Raw genomic sequence first — 16,175 nt, 5'->3', positions numbered from 1 at the left:
CGCATGCGTTTAGCCTTCAGCTATCAAACTGGTGGTATTTAACAATTGGGGGAAACCGGAGGACCCGGAGAAAAACGACGTGGTTAAAAAGGCGACCCGCTTCTTGTCACAAACAAGTGCGTACGTAACTAACGTAGGAAAATTAAATGGTATCTAGCTGCAGGTAGGGTGGGTCTGTCGTTCAGATTGAAACAAGCTGGGAATCGTAACCACGCCAATTGACTCAATAACAGATATTTTGATTAAACCATTCGTCCACCAGCACATGTAATACTATGGGGGTTATTTTAGTTCTATGAAAGGTGCTCTGCTTAATATACTGAAGTGGTTAAACAAATGGGTGACAAAGAGAAATGGGCTAAGTATGGTTTTTAAAAAAAAATTCCTAGACATCCGAATATAGAAAGAGGTAGTTATGCTAATATATGTCTTTATTTATTAGACTCGTGACATACGCAATATTAAAATCATGCTGAAAGAGAACCAGGTGCAAATGAAGAAAGTAATTAAAAAGTCAGAAAAAAAGGTAAGAAATTATATTTTTTCATCAACATACCTGCTTTCATTGACTCAGTCGCTGCAGAAACTACAAAAGCAAAAACATGCAGAAAAATAAAATAAAAAATAAATTTACATTTTTTTTCATATTTCCTTTGTTTTTATATGAAAATTGCTTTAAAACAATTCGAGGGGGGGGGGGTCTCAAACATCAATTCAGAATAAAATACAAGGAACAGGTCATCCTTGGTATCACCAGTGGTACCATTCCGTTCTACTCCACTAACCCCTGGGTTAATCTATTGGGGGACACGTTTTCAAGTTTTCTGTTCTTGATGATTGTGTTATTTTTATCAACATGTCCCATAAATCGTTAATTACAAAGGAAGTTGGCAAAGAGAAGTAACTCTCATCGCGTAAAGTAAGCAAAGCGCAAAGAAATTAGCCAGAAGGCAGCCTAAATGAGAGAAGTCAAAATTATACTAAATGCGTATTTATTAACAACAAATTACAATTATTATATAATTTATTAATGAAGACCGGTCATTTCGGGACAAAAATACAGATCAATTTTATTTCATTAGTTTGTCTTAGAGTAGGGGTCTTTAGCATTGGGGGATACCGAGAACCCGGAGAAACCCGGAAATGGAATATACGCCACTTAACTCAATGACAGACTATATGATCCAATGCGCATGCGTTTAGCCTTCAGCTATCAAACTGGTGGTATTGTTGCTAATATATGTCTTTATTTATTAGACTCATGATATCGGCAGTATGCTGAAAAAGAGAGAGGAAGACATGGACAGTATGAAAACTATGTTGAAAGACAGCCAGGAACAAATGGAATTAAGAATAATTGAAGAGTCGACGAAAAGGGTAATAAATCCATTTCGCAAAGATAGAAACGAGAGAAAGAGAGAGAGAGAGAGCGAGAGAGAGAGAGAGGGGGGGGTGTAACATCCACTCAACACAAACCCGGTCATTTCGGGACAAAAATGCAGTTCAATTTTATTTCAAGCCGGCAATCGAATATACGCCAATTCACTCAATGACAGACTATATGATCCAACCCACACGCGTTTAGCCTTCAGCTATCAAATTGACAGGACGTTCATTTTAGGAGTAACACACGCTTCAATTTTGGGGGTATTTAACATTGGAGGAAACCAGAGGACCCGGAGAAAAACGATGTGGTTAGAAATGCGACCCCGCTTCTTGTCACAAACAAGCCCGTACGTAACAAACGTACGAAAATTAAATGGTAGCTATAGCTGGAGGTAGGGTGGGTCTGTCGTTCAGATTGAAACAAGCGGGTAATCGTAACCACGCCAATTCACTCAATGACAGATATTTTGATTAAACAATTCGGCCACCAGCACATGTAATACTATGGGGGTTATTTTAGTTCCATGAAAGGTGCTCTGTTTAATATATACTGAGCGCCATGGAAAAGGCATCACTTAGTTTTTCGTATAACAAAATGATCCTGTAAACATATCTTATTTATTTTACTTCTTATTGTGAACAATATTCAAATGGGAACACATCAATAACAACACATTTGTACACTTATGGATGTCTAATCTGTAATCAACGGTACAAAGTCAGAGGGGTCAAAACCAAAAGTACGACACAGATGTCAGTAGCGCGTGTGTCCTCCACGGGCTTACGCACGCTGTGCAGCGACGTCGCATGGAATTTACCAATGTTTGAAAGAAGGCCTGGGGCAAATTGTTCTATTCTTGGACAAGATCAGCAGCTTCTAAAGCAGCAATGGTGTGCATCTGTGGTCTCCGATACAGACGGCGTCCAATCTCATCCCAGACATGTTCTATCGGTGCCATGCCCGGAGACATGGCTGGACAGTCCAAGACATTGATGTTGTTAGCAGCCAGGTAGTCCATACTAAAACGGGCGGTATGCGGACGTGCATTGTCCTGTTGGAAGTGCTGAAGTTGTGGGTGCGCTCGAAACATCGGAACAACAATTGGTTGCAAGACATCATCACGGTAGGCTACAGCATTAACTCGACCCCTGCAAATGTGTAGGGCGGTCCGGTGATGAAATGTGAAGCATCCCCACACCATTACACTTCCCCCACCCCATCGATTCGTTTCGAAGACGGAGCAGTCTGCAAGACGTTCCCAAAGATGTCTCTACACACGTTGACGGCCATCAGCGTGATAAAAATGAAAGCGACTCTCATCACTGAAGAGCACACTTTGCCAGTCTACTCTTCTCCATGTCTGGTGTCCTTGAGTCCATGTAAAACGCCGCTGACGGTGATGATCCCTGAGGATAGCTCCAACATAAGGTCGTCGTGCACGGAGTCCTACTTCTCTTAGACGACGACGTCTTACGGTGTTGGCACTTACTGGTCCTTGACTTCTGACGACTGCTGCACCTGTTCTAGTCGCTGGGCGGAATCTGTCACGCAGATGAGTGACCCGGATGTAGCGGTCTTGTGCCTGGGTTGTAACGCGTTGTGGACCAGGACGTTGACGGTCACGTGTTGATCCAGTAACTCGAACACGTTCCACCAACCTTACAATAGTGGACTGATGACAATTGAAGTGTCTGGCAATATAACGTGTAGACATGCCAGCCCTGGACATTCCCATGGCCTTTGTGCGCACGGGCCGATATTTTTTGCGTTTGGGAGCATTGTGTGAAACAATAGTTCATAGTATTGCATAATATTATAAATACAAAACCACCAAGTAATAAAATATTTGGGAAACAAAGTGATGCGTTTTCCGTAATACTATAGGGGTTATTTTAGTTCTATGAAGGTGCTTTGTTTAATATATACATGATTAAAGAAATGGGTGACAGCGAGAAATGGGCTAAGTAGGTATTTGGCAAGATTCAACTTTGTTACATTAACGCACAGACAGTTCCTGCCACCAACAATTGGACTACTATCGTCCAGTCATCTCGTGCACAGATTAAGCCAATTAAATAGAATAATATTGACGTTAAAAGCCGCCCATAATAAACACTTACCCAAAAATGGTTATTGTCACGCCTTAATACCTGAGGCATCTATACTTTCTTTATAAGAAAGGGCGGGGTTAAATTTCTCTTCAGACATCATGTGGACTTCTAGAGAGATATACCTTTAGCCGCCTCGGCTAACAGGCCGGGCGAGAACATCATGTAGAACTATGAAGAAGTGTCAGAGTCTTGCCACCTTTCTTTCGGATTCCAAGATATTTTCAGACATCATTTAGTTTTCTTAGAAGAACGTACTCTCAGCCTCTGGGATAGAGACAATATACGTCATTGCTTGTATCTGTTTGCTTGTCGACTACAGGCTACATTTCTTAACGTATTATCTGGAAACTTTGCATACTTAGTCTTTTTACCCTAAGGAACATCCATTTTATTTGTGGTGCATGCGCAACCCCCAGGGGCAGAGTCACGCCTATTTTCTTTTTGTGTGTCTGTGTGTCGCCTTAATCAATCGTCTTGAAAAATTTTCATATTTATTCCTTATACCCTAAGAATGATCCCTATTGTTTTTGGTGTATGCCGGACGCCCATTTCTTGTATTTATTTATTTGTCATCGCATTTCTTAACGTATCATCTTGAAACTTTGCATACTTATTCCGTGTACCCTAAGAAACACCCCTATTATTTGTGGTGAAGGCCCAACCCCCTGGGGCAGAGCCTCACCCCTTTTAATCGATCGTCTTGAAAACGTTTCATACTTATTCCTTATACCCTAAGTGTGACAGCTATTATTTTTGGTGCATGCCCGACCCCCTGGGACAGGGCCACGCCCAATATTTGTGTGTGTGTGTCTTGTGTTTCGCCCACAGACCGCAATTCCTTATACCCAAGGGATTACCCCTATTGTTTTTTGGTGATTTTCCGACCTCCAGGGACAGAGCCACACCAATTTTTCTTTGTTTCTATATGTTGCCTACAGGCCACGATTCTCAACGGGTGGGTCTTTGAACTTTGGATATGTATTCCTTATCGCCTAAGGACGTCAACTGCATGCCCAGACCCCCAAGGGCAGAGCCACGGCCATGTATGGCATATGTATTCCTTATAGCCCAAGGGCGGCAAATATTGTTTTTGGTGAATGCCCCGATCCCCAGGGGCAGAACCACGCCCAATTTTTGCATTTAAGTCCTAAACCCACAATTCTGAATGTATTATCTTGGAACTTGGTATTATAACCTAAGGACGGCAAATATTGATGTTGGCGCACGCCCCCCCCTCCCCTTCGACGTGGCCACACCCACTTTTTGTTGATATTTTGTCTGTAAATGATATACCGGTCGCAATTATTAACAGATTTGGATTCAGTTCGGAATGATCCAGCATAGGGTTGTACCTATATATATTGGTCCATGTCCAACGCCCAGGGCAGAGCCACGCCCAATTTTTGTATTTTTTGTCTACAGGATGCAGTTCTGAATGGATCGTCTTGGAACTTTGCATATGTATTCCTTATACCGTAAAGACAGCAACTATTTATTTTGGTGCATGCCCCGACCCCCCGGGGCGGTGTCACACCCACAATTTTGTTAATATTTTTTCTGTAAATTTGGCAAAATAAACCCAACGCCTAGACTACTTTTCCTCTTGTCATACTACATGTTGAGTTGCATGTACATCAATTCAGAATAATACAATGCGTATGTCCAATGAAATAAATCCTTTAATATAATTTACGAATATAGAAAGGGGTATTGTTGCTGATATATGTCTTTATTTATTAGACACGTGACATGTTGAAAGAAAACAAGGAACAAATGGAGGGAATAATTAAAGAATCAGAAAAAAGGGTAAGAAATCCATTTCGCATAGATACAAACGAGAGAGAGAGAGAGAGAGAGAGAGAGAGAGAGAGAGAGAGACGCGTCACAGGGACCTTTGATATGCACGCCAATGTGTCATTAAAACCCATTTCATTCCGATTCATTGTCTCAATAGTTCCTTTCATTAAAGTAATAAATTGCATTTTTTTTCGGTCGGGGGGAGGGGGGGGGGGTTCGTCGCGTACACATCCATTCAGAATAAAATCCAATGGATATAATTTCAATATAATTTACGAATATAGAAAGGGGTATTGATACTAATATACATGTATGTCTTTATTTATTAGAGAACAGAGAACAAGAAGCAAACGGAGAGAATAATTAAAAAAGCAGAAAAAAATGTAAGACATCCATTTCTCAAAGATGCAAGAGAGAGAGAGAGAGAGAGAGGGGGAGAGAGAGAGAGAGAGAGGGGGGCAACATCCACTCAACACAAACTAGGTCATTTCGGGACAAAAATACAGATCAATTTTATTTCATTAGTTTGTCTTAGAGTAGGGGTCTTTAGCATTGGGGGATACCGAGAACCCGGAGAAACCCGGAAATGGAATATACGCCACTTAACTCAATGACAGACTATATGATCCAATGCGCATGCGTTTAGCCTTCAGCTATCAAACTGGTGGTATTTAACAATTGGGGGAAACCGGAGGACCCGGAGAAAAACGACGTGGTTAAAAAGGCGACCCGCTTCTTGTCACAAACAAGTGCGTACGTAACTAACGTAGGAAAATTAAATGGTATCTAGCTGCAGGTAGGGTGGGTCTGTCGTTCAGATTGAAACAAGCTGGGAATCGTAACCACGCCAATTGACTCAATAACAGATATTTTGATTAAACCATTCGTCCACCAGCACATGTAATACTATGGGGGTTATTTTAGTTCTATGAAAGGTGCTCTGCTTAATATACTGAAGTGGTTAAACAAATGGGTGACAAAGAGAAATGGGCTAAGTATGGTTTTTAAAAAAAAATTCCTAGACATCCGAATATAGAAAGAGGTAGTTATGCTAATATATGTCTTTATTTATTAGACTCGTGACACACGCAATATTAAAATCATGCTGAAAGAGAACCAGGTGCAAATGAAGAAAGTAATTAAAAAGTCAGAAAAAAAGGTAAGAAATTATATTTTTTCATCAACATACCTGCTTTCATTGACTCAGTCGCTGCAGAAACTACAAAAGCAAAAACATGCAGAAAAATAAAATAAAAAATAAATTTACATTTTTTTTCATATTTCCTTTGTTTTTATATGAAAATTGCTTTAAAACAATTCGAGGGGGGGGGGGTCTCAAACATCAATTCAGAATAAAATACAAGGAACAGGTCATCCTTGGTATCACCAGTGGTACCATTCCGTTCTACTCCACTAACCCCTGGGTTAATCTATTGGGGGACACGTTTTCAAGTTTTCTGTTCTTGATGATTGTGTTATTTTTATCAACATGTCCCATAAATCGTTAATTACAAAGGAAGTTGGCAAAGAGAAGTAACTCTCATCGCGTAAAGTAAGCAAAGCGCAAAGAAATTAGCCAGAAGGCAGCCTAAATGAGAGAAGTCAAAATTATACTAAATGCGTATTTATTAACAACAAATTACAATTATTATATAATTTATTAATGAAGACCGGACAGGGGGTATTCAAATAAAATGAAGTGGGGTTTAATGTCCTACTGTTCTACTCCGACTGGGCTAATGAAGACGGGCATACGCCAAACAGTGTGCTATAAGGGCAATTTTGCCGGGACAGCGGCACTACGGCCTACTCTTTTATCGAATTCCAACTGTCAAGGGATCTTTTACGTGCATGCCAATGTGTACACGGGACCTCGGTTTGTCGTCTCTTCCGAATGACAAGACAGCTGTCCTTATCAGGCCTTCCGCCCTGCATCACTAACAAGGGGGAACCACGCCGGAAAATCTGGATGAACTTTCTCGCCCAATGCAGGTATCGAATACACGACCTCCAGACTACGAGTCAGCGTCTTACCCACTTAGCCACCGTGACCCCTAAATACCTATGCAGGTTGTGATATGATAAATAGTCATGGACACTTGACATGCTTTGAGAGTTTGTTAACAGATCAAGAACTTATCGCCCCAACAGAACCTCCGAGCTTATCATGCGGCAATACTATATACCGGAAAACACCGGAAAACAACCGGAAAACACCGGAAAACAACCGGAAAACACCATTTTATACTGAATACCGGAAAACACCGGAAAAACACTAAATACCGGAAAACACCGGAAAAACACTAAATACCGGAAAACATCCTAAATACCGGAAAACACCCTAAATAGGTAACCCGGAGCCTGGTCCTCTGTGTGCGGTTTTGGACCAAGTGAGCGCCGATGAAGGAAGGTCAAGGTCATTACGATGTTCGTTTTACAAATAGCCCACCCCCACCCCACCCCCCCCAAAAAATTCCGATTTTTTTTTCTCCAAAATTTTTTTGACGAAAAAAATTTTCTGTCACAAAAAAAAAAATTCGAATTTTTCCGAAAAATTGGTTTTACAAAAAACATTCCGTAGAAAATAATTTTACAGAGAAAAATACTGGAAAAAAAATTAGAATTTTTTTTTGAGAGAAATTTTGGAGAAGATATTGTTAAAAAAAATCTGAAAAGAAATTTTTCTTTGACCGTAGGCGATCGCTCGCTTGTATGTTAATGAACTTATTTCATCAGCGCTCACTTGGTCCAAAACCGCACACAGAGGACCAGGCTCCGGGTTACCTATTTAGGGTGTTTTCCGGTATTTAGGATGTTTTCCGGTATTTAGTGTTTTTCCGGTGTTTTCCGGTATTCAGTATAAAATGGTGCTTTCCGGTTGTTTTCCGGTGTTTTCCGGTTGTTTTCCGGTGTTTTCCGGTATATAGTATGGCCCCTTAACATGTGACACGCAATAGCGCCATATACGTGAGGGCGTGGGCAGTTTCAAATTTGACACTTCAAGGAAGGGTTGAAGAAAACTACCGCTTGCTGGTTTATCCTATCCATGTTTGCTTTCCTATCGGTTCTTGCATAAGATTTACTGTTTAGCGTATCTTTGCTTTAGTGTGTTACGTTTAATTTGGTCGGGAGACGTGTTCGTCGACGTCAAAGTCAACCGACAAAACTGCAAGACTTGGCCGTGGCACTGCAAGAGAGGTGGGTCAGATTGCCCCGAATCGTGATTGAACGGTTGACTAGAAGCATGCCACGACGAATCGCTGAATGTCTGAGAATTGGTGGAGCAATTACTCATTATTAAGACAAAAATCAAAAACGTCAATTTTCACTTTTGATGGTGTATCTCTTTGCGAGTGAAATGGGGCCGTCATATGAACTGTTTGTGTTGATGTGTAGGCAATTGGCCTGTTATTAACATACACTGGTTACCTCTAATAAAAACAACAGTGCATTTCCGCAGTTTTGTATTGTTTCTAAATATCCCCAAATTGCCAAGTATAAGTTCAATAATAATAAAAATTACTAGTTAACACCCTAAAAACGGTCCTCTCCTTGCTAGTCGGTCACCCAACGTACACTTACCCCTACGGTCAGAGGTAGCGAGGAAATGGTCGGATGGAACGTACTTCGGTCTGTTTTAGTGGCGAATCCTGAATAACGTACTGGCTCGTTATTCGTCATTCGCGAATCACGAATAACGAGCAAGCACGTCATTCGGGATTCGGGATTCGGTAATAAAACAGATGATTGCTGGAGATGACTGCCCCGTGCACTCTAACAAACTAGTCAGCACCCTACTCGCTCGAGAAACGGTCGTCTCCGTGCTAATCGGTCACCCAACGAGGAAATGGTCGGATGCAAGATAGATAGTTCTGTTTTAGTGGCGAATCCCGAATATCGTGCTGGCTCGTTATTCGGGATTCGCCAATAACGAATAACGAATCTCGAATAACGTGCCAACTTCACGTTGCCCAATGGATATGTCCAATTCAAAAATCCATAAATATCATTTACGAATATAGAAAGAGGTATTTATGCTAATATATGTCTTTATTTATGTGACTCGTGACATACGCAAGACCCAGGAGCAAACGACGAAAATAATTGAAAAGTCAGAAGAAAAGTTAAGAAATTTCATTTTTTCATAAACATACCCGCCTTCTTTGACCCAGTCGCTGCAGAAACTACAAAAGCAAAAACATGCAGAAAAATAAAATAAAAAATTCATTTACATTTTTTTTCATATTTCCTTTTTTTTAATATGAAAATTGTTTTAAAACAATTCGGGACGTGGGGGTGGTGGGGGTGTTTCGTCTCAAACACATCAATTCAGAATAAAATACAAGGAGAGAGAGGGGGTATCTTCCCCTCAACAAAAACTAGGTCATTTCGGGAATGATATATGGTTCAATTTTATTTCAATAATTCACGTGCGTTTAGGCTGAGTGAATGCCCGCCATATCCGGGTTAAGAACTAATATGACCGCCATTCATGGACACTGCTGATCAGAGGGCTGAAAATCGAAATTTGTTTTGGTTACCTGTTATAAAATGATTCTATCTGGCTAATGAAAACAGGCAAACATTTATACTTGATAATGGGTCCGTGTGATCGAGACTCAGGCCAAGTATGAAAGGTGTCTGGCTTGCTCGAGACAATTGGCGGAGAGCTGGATGGGTGAGCGGAACGGAAGGAACATCGCGATTGTGAACTATGATTATGAAAAATACGAGATATGATAAAACCAAGGGGGGGGGGGGGAGTGTTCGTTGCGTACACATCCATTCAGACTAAAATCCAATGGATATAATTTAAATTTAATTTACAAATATAGAAAGGGGTATTGATACTAATATATGTCTTTATATATTAGAACCATTACATGTTGACAGAGAACCAGAAGCAAATGGAGAGAATAATTAAAAAATCAGAATAAATGTAAGAAATCCATTTCGCAAAGATACGAGAGAGAGAGAGAGAGAGAGAGAGAGAGAGGGGGGAGATCTGGTTTAACGTCCACTCGACACAACTATGTCATTAAAGGGCGGAGGGTATCATCTACTCAACACAAACTAGGTCATTTCGGGACAAAAATACAGTTCAATTTTATTTCAATAGTTTGTCTTAGCGTAGGGTTCTTTAGCATTGGGAGGATACCAGAGAACCCGGAGAAACCCGACAATGGAATATACTCCACTTAACTCAATGACAGACTATATGATCCAACTGCGCATGCGTTTAGCCTTCAGCTGTCAAAGTGACAGGACGGTCATTTTGGGAGTAACACACGCTTCAATTTTGGTGGTATTTAACAATGGGAGGAAACCGGAGGACCCGGAGAAAAACGACGTGGTTAAAAAGGCGGTCCGCTTCTTGTCACAAACAAGTGCGTACGTAACCAAAATTAAATGGTATCTAGCTGCAGGTAGGGCGGGTCTGTCGTTCAGATTGAAACAAGCTAGGAATCGTAACCACGCCAATTGACTCAATAACAGATATTTTGATTAAACCATTCGTCCACCAGCACATGTAATACTATGGGGGTTATTTTAGTTCTATGAAAGGTGCTCTGTTTAATATACTGAAGTGGTTAAACAAATGGGTGACAACGAGAAATGGTCTAAGTAGGTATTTTGCAAGACTCAACTTTGTTAGACTAACTCACAGACAGTTCCTGCCACCAACAATTGCTGAAAGTGGTCTACTATCGTCCAGTCATCTCGTGCACAGATTTAGCCAATTAAATAGAATAATTTTCACGTAAAACGGCGCCCATACTAAACACTTACTCAAAAATGGTAATTGTCCCGCCTTAATAGCTGACGCATCTATACTTTCTTTATAAGAAAGAGCGGGGTTAAATTTCTCTTCAGACATCATGTGGACTTTCTAGAGAGACAAACCGTTATACGCCTCGGCTTACAGGCCGGGCGAGAACATCATGTAGAACTATCAAGAAGTGTCAGAATCTTACCATCTTTCTTTAGGACTTCAAGATATTTTCAGACATTATTTAATTTTCTTAGAACGTACTCTCAACTTTTGGCTCAAGGATGGGGAAAAGACGATGTAGTCGGGTTTTCCTTAAATCCTATTTAATTTCATTTCATAATCTTTTTAATTAACATTTTATTTTCGAGTGGGAGGTGGGATGTTTCGTTGCATACATATCAATTCAGAATGAATTACAATGGATATGTCCAATAAAAAATCCCTAAATACCATTTACGATTATAGAAAGAGGTATTTATCCTAATATGTCTTTATTTATTAGACTCATGACATACGCAAGATCCAGGAGCAAATGACGAAAATAATTGAAAAGTCAAAAGAAAAGGTAAGAAATTTCATTTTTTCATAAACATACCCGCCTGCATTGACCCAGTCGCTGCAGAAACTACAAAAGCAAAAACATGCAGAAAAATAAAAAAAAATCATTTACATTTTTTTTCATATTTCCTTTTTTTTATATGAAAATTGCTTTAAAACAATTCGGGGGGGGGGGTCGTCTCAAACATCAATTCAGAATAAAATACAAGGAACAGGTCATCCTTGGTATCACCAGTAGTTCCATTTCATTATACTCCACTAACCCCTGGGTTAATCTATCGGGGGACACGTTTTAAAGTTATCTGCCCTTGATGATTGCGTTATTTTTATTGACAGCCTAAATGAGAGAAGTCAAAATTATACTAAATGCGTATTTATTAACAACAAATTATAATTATTATATAATTTATTAATGAAGACCGGACAGGGGGTGGTGGAGGGTTTCGTCTCAAACACATCAATTCAGAATAAAATACAAGGAACAGATCTACATGAAAAAAAAATCCCTAGATATCATTTACGAATAAAGAAAGAGGTATTGTTGCTAATATATGTCTTTATTAATTAGACTCCTGACATGGACAGTATTGAAATCATACTCAAAGAGAACCAGGAGGAAATGAAGAAAATAATTGAAAAGTTGAAAATAAAGGTAAGAAAATCATACAAACTGGAGAGAGAGAGAGAGAGAGAGAGAGATGAAATAGGGTTTAACATGATGAAATAGGGTTTAACATCCCACTGTTCTTCTTCGATCTGGCTTATGAAGACCGGCATATGTAGAGTGGTTCATGCCTAAAATATTAAATTGTCCTTATACAAACTGCCACACTTATCTGTCATACTGCAATCACTGTGGAGAGTTTCTAAAGTGAGCAATGCTTAATCCTGTCACAAACTGACCTCGGGTTCTTTAGCTTAATAATTGCCCCTTTTTCCAATTTCCAACAAACAGAAATAAACTAAAATGTGGTTTAACGTCCTGCTGTTCTGCTCCGAACTAGGCTAATGAAGACGGGCATACGCCATACAGTGTGCTATGTTTGAAATTTTTCCGTGACAGCGGCACTACGGCCTACTCTTACATCGATTTCCAACTGTCAAGGGATCTTTTACGTACACGCCAATGTGTCCACGGAACCTCGGTTTTTCGTCCCATCCTTGTCAGGCCCTCCGTCCTGCATCACTGACAAGGGAGAACCACGCCGGAAAATCTGGATGAACTTTCTCGCCAATGCAGGGATCGAATACCCGACCTCCAGGTTAGGGGGGCCAGCGTCTGACCCACTTAGCCACGTGATCCCCTCAGACATTTGAAGGGGTTGGTGTATTGTTAAAGCAACTAAGCGCTTGCGCATGCGTACATATGTTAAATTCAATCGTTTCATTGAGTGTATTCCGTTACGTCACAACAAGGAAATAAACGATGTTTTTCGAGACGGTGATAAAGAAATTTTCGTTACAGGGGCGTCGGTTATATTTTTAATGTGATCAAGGGACATAACTCGTATTGTCACTAAGAGTTAACTGCCTTTAACGTGGGACCCGGTCAGATTTTTGAGCCATTTGTAGGGTGCCCCGTGGCCGAAACTTTTCCCTACTAAAAGTTGTACTCGACACGTTGAATGTGCACGCTTCAGTGAAGTAACTATTTGAATCACAGACGAGTCTCGGGCTCTTTGTGTGACACTTTGTGTCTATAAATAGCCACAGCACGTGAAATTCTCAACACTTGTAATAACTATTACAGACGTAAAAAATCTATTGTTGACGATTCTGAATAGCAGTAATATTTAGCTTTTTGGTTATAACTGCAGCTTTAGAAATTACGCTCGTTTTATTTTTTAAATTGCTTTATCATTAACTAAACCGTTAGGAGTGGCATCTTTTGGTTTAGTAGAAATAATATCTCTGAATAACGTGGGTTGGGCAGGAAAATGATACTAGCAGTAGTTTCATTTTACTTTTACAAGGTTCTTAAAACAATTATTGTGTCGCCCAACGGGCGTTATTTGTAAATTCAATTTCTTGTTCTAGCTTTCTGTCATGTTTCGTAAAAAAGTAGTCTTGATTATCCCGGCCTGTCAATCAGACGGAGAATGGTCGGTAGACTGGTTAAGTGAGACTAATTTCAAAACAAGGGCACGTAACCTATTTTTTGCTCAAAAGTGTCTGGATGTCATGGACGACACTCCGAACCATTTTTCAGTGTATTATTTATAGATGGTTAAATGGTCATATCTTATTAAGTACAACATGGCCGTTTATTTAGTGACTATAATTGTGCGAGACTGATTTAAGGCTTAGTATATATATAAGTATTGTGGTGTAATTGTCGAGATATTTGGAGATATGTATTTATGGTGGGGCAGCCTACCATTTGTAAAAAATTCCCAAATGGTTATATCCTCAAAAATCAAACGTGGCCAGACTTCCATTGTTGACGAATGAAGTTTTTACGTAAGTCTTATCATATAATGTTAATATAAGCCCGAAATATTGTCTGTTTGTTGTAAAATTTTTAGAGCATGTACCACTCTAACTATGCAATACAGTGTGCTATAAGTTAAATTATAAATTCGATATAAATTATATCGAATTTCAAGTGAAAAGCGACATTTATGTCCACGCCAATGTGTACACGGGTTCTCGGATTTTCCTTAAAATTAATTTCATTTCATGTCACATTTTTCGCGTAAATAACAAATTACACGGCGTAACCTACGAGAGAGAGAGAGAGAGAAATGGGGTTTAACGTCCACTCGACACAAACTAGGTCATTTCGGGACTAACATATGGTTTAATTTTATTTCAATAATTCTCTTGCGCGTAAGGGTCTTTAGGAGTGGGGGGAAACCGGAGGACCCGGAGAAAACCCACGAGGTTGGACAGGCGACCCTACTCCTTGTCACGTACAACTGGGGATTCAAAACCATGCCAGTCGACTCAATGACAGACTTTATGATACAGCGCGCGCACGCTAACCATTCAGCCATCCAACTCCCCCCCCCCCCCGTAACCTACAAAATACACAAACCGAGCACATTATAGTGCATTGTCGTGAGTCAATGTCAAATGTAATGGATACCGAAAAGAATGTAGGATGTTTGGGCCAGTGGACTTGTCGGACTAGGATATTTCGTCCTAGGACTTTTCGGCCACTTTTTGTAAAAAAAAAATGGGGACGTTTCGGCCTTTTTGTCTTATTTTTATTTATTCTTCAACAGATTTATTTGTTTTTCTTTTCTTTACAAGAGATTTATTTGTTTGTTTTCACCTACGTCCTGGGCCGAAATGTCTACTGACCGAAACGTCTTAGGCCGAAACGCCCAATGGCCGAATCATCTGTCCAACATTGAGAAGCATTCACTACCCAGAAGTCTTCCGGTGAATAATGAAAACTTATTATCTTAAATTTACGAACCAACATTGGCGAAACTGGCCGAGGGTCGATGCTTTCCTAATCCTATTTCGTTTCGTTTTTATAGTTCAAATTTTCGTTTTACTTGTCTTTACTACACTAGGATCTGGAAGAGTTGTTATTATTGATGTTTTCAAAATAGTGTGAGGTATTAACCAATGAAACGATCTGTTACGGTGAGTTTTAGGCGTGTTTTGCACGGAACTGTGGGTAATCCACTATTGACATCAATGCTGATTGGTTAATCAAATGTCTGACGTCATAGGGTCAAAAGCCGATCGTATTACCTCTGACGTGACCAATAGCAACAACCGGTCAGATCTTCATGTAGTGTAGGCCATCGAAAGTATAAAAAAACGAAACGAAATATAAATCAGTATTTTAATTAGATTGATACTTTACACACATAATTAGAAATAATTATATGGATACGTTGATTTGAATTTTGTCTGTACGGATATCGATTAGGTAAGAATCAATATTTGTAAAAACCTGTTGCTCATCTTGTACTTTTTTATTAAAGGTTCCCAGAGGAATCAGGCGGAGGGTATGCTATCATCAAGATGGGTAGGTGATATTATTTGAAATAGAGAGAGAGGGAGAGAGAGAGAGAGATAGACACACACACCCACACCCACACCCACGCATTTCGGGACTAACCTATGATTCAATTATATTTCAATAATTCGCTTATTGAAAACCAACGACGTTGAACAGGCTTCCCAACACCTTGTCACGATCTTGTACGACCAAGATGTGACTTCTCTGTGTTTGAAGTCAATTACAAAAGAGACAAATTGATTTGGAAAGTGTGTACCTAATCTGGGACCTGTTTCCCGAAATTTTAATTAAGATAAAATTGAAATTTTAGTAACTTGATTAGATAATATTAGATTGATTGTAATGCTTAGACAATCAAAATGGAAGTATCTACTGAAATTTGGATTCTATCGTTAGTTAAGATTTCGAGAAGCATTGCCCAGATATTGACTGGGTAGCTATGAAAACGTACCACTTGCATGAGGGGTCCACATGAGTTTATCGGTGCTGACAGTGTTCGTCGCGGACCCCGCTCTGTTGAACTGTATGCTCGGTGGCCTTGCGTTGGACCAATTCTGAATCAACACT

At 39.9% G+C, this 16,175-nt stretch overlaps 1 protein-coding gene across 1 annotated transcript in view; it reads left to right on the top strand.

Annotated features, from left to right (window-relative positions):
* Positions 1–16,175, top strand: part of LOC126822333 (golgin subfamily A member 6-like protein 2) — a 31,051-nt gene that overhangs the window by 11,985 nt on the left and 2,891 nt on the right. Inside the window, exons 9-16 of the mRNA XM_056101330.1 lie at positions 443–526; positions 1,258–1,377; positions 5,239–5,304; positions 5,625–5,678; positions 6,371–6,454; positions 11,571–11,633; positions 12,195–12,278; positions 15,571–15,614. Of these exons, the coding sequence (XP_055957305.1) occupies positions 443–526; positions 1,258–1,377; positions 5,239–5,304; positions 5,625–5,678; positions 6,371–6,454; positions 11,571–11,633; positions 12,195–12,278; positions 15,571–15,614 (599 nt within the window). The remainder of the gene's footprint in view (positions 1–442; positions 527–1,257; positions 1,378–5,238; positions 5,305–5,624; positions 5,679–6,370; positions 6,455–11,570; positions 11,634–12,194; positions 12,279–15,570; positions 15,615–16,175) is intronic.

Source organism: Patella vulgata, chromosome 5 (genome assembly GCF_932274485.2).
Source record: "Patella vulgata chromosome 5, xgPatVulg1.2, whole genome shotgun sequence".
NCBI lineage: Eukaryota > Metazoa > Mollusca > Gastropoda > Patellidae > Patella > Patella vulgata.
The sequence above is the reverse complement of the archived record's forward strand: the minus strand, read 5'-3'. Positions and strand labels throughout refer to the sequence as shown.